This window comes from Triticum urartu, chromosome 4 (assembly GCF_003073215.2).
Source record: "Triticum urartu cultivar G1812 chromosome 4, Tu2.1, whole genome shotgun sequence".
Lineage (NCBI taxonomy): Eukaryota > Viridiplantae > Streptophyta > Magnoliopsida > Poales > Poaceae > Triticum > Triticum urartu.
In genome coordinates this window covers 517,765,178-517,768,880 of record NC_053025.1, presented here as the reverse complement: position 1 = coordinate 517,768,880, position 3,703 = coordinate 517,765,178, and the positions used below count along the sequence as shown (strand labels likewise).

Genomic DNA, 3,703 nt, shown 5'->3' with positions numbered 1-3,703 from the left:
CTGCCTGCATGGCGCGGTCACAGGCGCGGGCGGGGCGGTATGGCGTGACGTTGTCGAAGGCAGCGATGACGCCTGCGCTGCCGTCCTCCCCGCCATGTCAGCATGGAGCAATTCGCCACTACTAATCGTGTGGGTCTGGAGCGACGAGTTGCTGAACCACGCGTCGGCTTGGAGGGCCGACTTGCTCCGGCGGGTCGGGCATGGGAGGTGGAGCAGCGAGCTGCCTCGCACATATCCGGCCGGCTCGGCGGGCCACCCAGCCGACTTGTATGCTGGAGAACTACTCTTCGGAATCCATTAGAAGAGTGGTGAAGGAGGAGATGGGGGGAGCGGCGAAGGGGTGTGGTTTTTGCCCGACGTCTGGCCTCGTTTAAATAGAGGGCGAGCGAGAGGAGCTCGGCCGATGTTGCGTTTAATGTCGGCCCGCTTATGAACGGACATGTGGACAGAGTAGGTTTCTCGGCTTCCACGCGGGGTTAATGGAGGTGTATGAATCCGGCGAGGAGGCCTCTTCAGCCAGACATGCAGCGGGCGGCGCCCTTGACCGGTGAGCCGCTTCGATGGCGGAGGCAGTGAGACGTCGCGTCCGCCCTGAGCTGCCTTCAGTGCGGAGCGGCGCGCTCTATAGCAGCATGAATGCGGGCAGCTGGCAGCCTGGCACTGGGCGGGATGCGCGCATGGGAGGTGGAGGTGTTTTTGGTGGGCTAGGACGGTCAGAAACGGGCTTGGGATCGGTCCGGACTCCCGTAAACTTTCCCCACTTTTGTCTCAGGTTTGCGAGAAAAATCACGTCCGGACCACTGCGCCGACCGATACAGGTCGGTGTTGGATGGCTTCCATGGTACAGACAGCGCGGTCTAGACCGTTGCGAGAGGTTTACGGGTTGGCGTCGTAGATGCCCTTAGCTTGCATAGCAGTTAGCTATAAATATGCAATACTTGTTAATACATGACTCATGTTAGTATCTCGGGCGTAAATCACATACAAATTCATAAATTGAAGTATTGTTTAAAATAGACTTTTCGAATAAATTAAAGAGGTTCAACAATGTAGTACGTACGTACATGCTTGCATGCATGACACAGATATGGTACACATGGTACAAGCCTAACCACGCTTCCTCACTCGGTCACTCTAGCTTCCATTGACTCTCCTGCAGTTCCTCCGAACCTCCCCCTGCCCACCCGTGAGCGGCTTGATATTCCCCATGTTGATCATGGCCGCGGCAAAGCTCCTGAAGAAAGCCTTCTCGTCGCTCGCGAACTGGCCGACGATCGCCGCCGTTGTCGCGCCGGGCGCCGCGAGCAGCTCCTGGTCGGACTGGAGGAACCCGCGGTTGCCCTGGAGGTTGGTGAAGTAGTTCTTGTCGAAGGCGTCGGGCGTGGTCGGGTCGAGGTCGTTGAGCGCCGACCTGTTCCCGTGCCGCCGCGGGCAGCTCCCGGCGAGCAGCGCCCGGTAGCCCCCGTCCAGCGTCGGGTCCGGCATGCCCGTCTTGCTGAAGTTGTAGAGCCGGTCCGTCACGAACTGGCACTGCGCGCGCCCGAACGTGTGCGCGCCTGCAATCCACGACCCAAGAAGATCGTCAGAATCAATCACGGCGCCATGGAGAGCAGATGATGAGTCTGGGTGTTTGACTACGTACCTGAGAGGGCGACGAGGTCGGTGTCGCCGAGGCCGACGGCGGCGAACTTGCGCTGGAGCATGGTGAGGTTGTTGCGGGGGCTCGGGAGGAGGCTGTTGGCGGCGGTGAGGTTGGCCGTGGTGCCGTCGCGCCGGCCGAGCGGGACGCGCCACCGGGGGCCTCCGGACTGCATGCATGCGCATGGGAACAAACGCTCGTGAGCAACGAGGGGAACGTTCGTCGTGCATGTGACCATGCTTGTTGGATTAAAGAGAGGCACGAAGTGAAGGGCTGGTGTGATCGATCGACAGCCGGTGCGACGTGGACTTTGCTGTATCCCCACCTCGTACTAGCTAGGCTCTGTCTTTTACGGGTTTTGATTGACATGGAACCACGTGCCAGCCCGCTTTACAACTAGCAGCATACTTCAGGCAATGATGCTGTCGATCTCTCCAGTCTACGTAACCCATCGTTTGCATGCAGCTCAATTATTTTGCACCGACGGTTTCTGAATTATTGCCACAGGCTCGGGCATATATGAGCTAGGCTACACCTACTGCACCTTTTAGCCAGTACCTTCACATTGCCACATTGGCAGCTCCTGGCCCGTGAACCACGATGTTGCCTTTTTTCAATGATGAAGCTGATGAATGTGAGCAGTGAAAAGAACACATGCATGCACACGTACATCGCCGGCAGATTAGCACATGTATTCACGTACCAGTTCGACGGAGACCTCGGCGGCGATGGTGAGGAGGTCGGCGCAGGAGACGACGCCGGGGCAGGCCTTCTCGAGCGCCGCCTTGACGTCGTCCACCACCGTGAACCCGCGCACCGAGTTGTTGTTCGGCTTGGCGTACTTCTCCGACACGATGCTCGTGCTGTTGTCCAGCAGAATCGACCCGTCGCACCCCTGAAAACACGCGCGCGCGGCAAGACGTACGTGTCAAAACTCAAAACCTTGGACGGGGCACGACCCAGACGAACGCCGAAAGGTTTGCATGGAGCATGCAGCTGGTGGCGTACCTGGACGAAGCAGTCGTGAAAGTGAAGGCGCGTGAGGCTGGCGTAGATGCGGACGTCGGCCTTGTGCGCCTCCCTCAGGACCCGCCGCACGATCTTGTGCACGCCGGGGCACGACCGATCGTAGAACTTGTCGTCCAGCTGCGCCGCGCCGCCGCGGGCGCCGAGGCCGAGCGCGACGGCGGCGGCCAGGAGGACGGCGCACGCGCCGCCGTAATGGACGCCACGGACCATCTTTGCCTGCCTTGGTAGACTCTGTCTGCGAGCACGTCGTACGTGTTTGCTCTTTGCAGGTGCAGTGCAGGGGCTCACTTTGTGTGCAAGTGCCGACTAGGTGGTTCACGGCCGGTCTGAGGAGTCCCACGAGCTGAAGAGCACGGGCTTTATAGCCAGGCCTGGTGCTCGCGGACACGGAGAGGCCCTTTGCTTGGATCCGAAGGATGGCTCAACTCAATCATTTGCTGTTCATGGGAGTCCGTCAGGGCGTCGTTTTCAGAGGCCAACAAAAGCACTTTGCATGCATGCATGCATGCAGCAAGCCCGGTTTACTATCGACGCGCCTGAATTTTAACCGGCCAATGATACGGTGCCAGCAAAGGGAATGGCTACTGAATTTGGTTTTTGGGTCAGTCAAATTGATCCCATCCGTTGGATGAAAAAGTGTAACGGTGAGATCTCCTTCTTCTACTTCCCTCCCGAAGAAAACTGTTCATCATCTTCCTCCCCATGATGTGAACATATTCCTCCTTTGGCCGCCCTCCACCCCAGGCCGAACCGCCTGCCTCCTCCGCCTGCGGCCGGCGGCGGTCCCGCGATCGTCTCGCCGCCCCGTCCTCCCCACGAGCTCCCTCAACCAGGCTTGCGGTCGCCCGGGGCCATCCCTCTAAAGCCGACAAACTACCCGATTTCTCCGGCGAACCTACACCCCATGCATCCTAAGATAGACCAACTTTGCTACAGCTACTGGCAGTTTTCACGGAAAGTTGTTACGGAGATGAGGTGGAGACTTAGGATTTACCACGATTTGGGTCCCACAGCTTAATTCACGGGTTGAGCATC

The 3,703-nt window shown here is 58.9% G+C and overlaps 1 protein-coding gene across 1 annotated transcript; it reads right to left on the bottom strand.

Annotated features, from left to right (window-relative positions):
- Nucleotides 1-1,002: 1,002 nt before the first annotated feature.
- Nucleotides 1,003-3,006, bottom strand: LOC125554042 (peroxidase A2-like). Its single transcript, XM_048717667.1, has 4 exons — nt 2,648-3,006; nt 2,343-2,534; nt 1,643-1,808; nt 1,003-1,556 (listed from the first exon to the last, which is right to left on the bottom strand). Exons 1-4 carry the CDS (start codon nt 2,876-2,878, stop codon nt 1,135-1,137), a joined length of 1,011 nt encoding a protein of 336 aa, XP_048573624.1. The 5' UTR covers nt 2,879-3,006; the 3' UTR covers nt 1,003-1,134.
- Nucleotides 3,007-3,703: the final 697 nt, after the last annotated feature.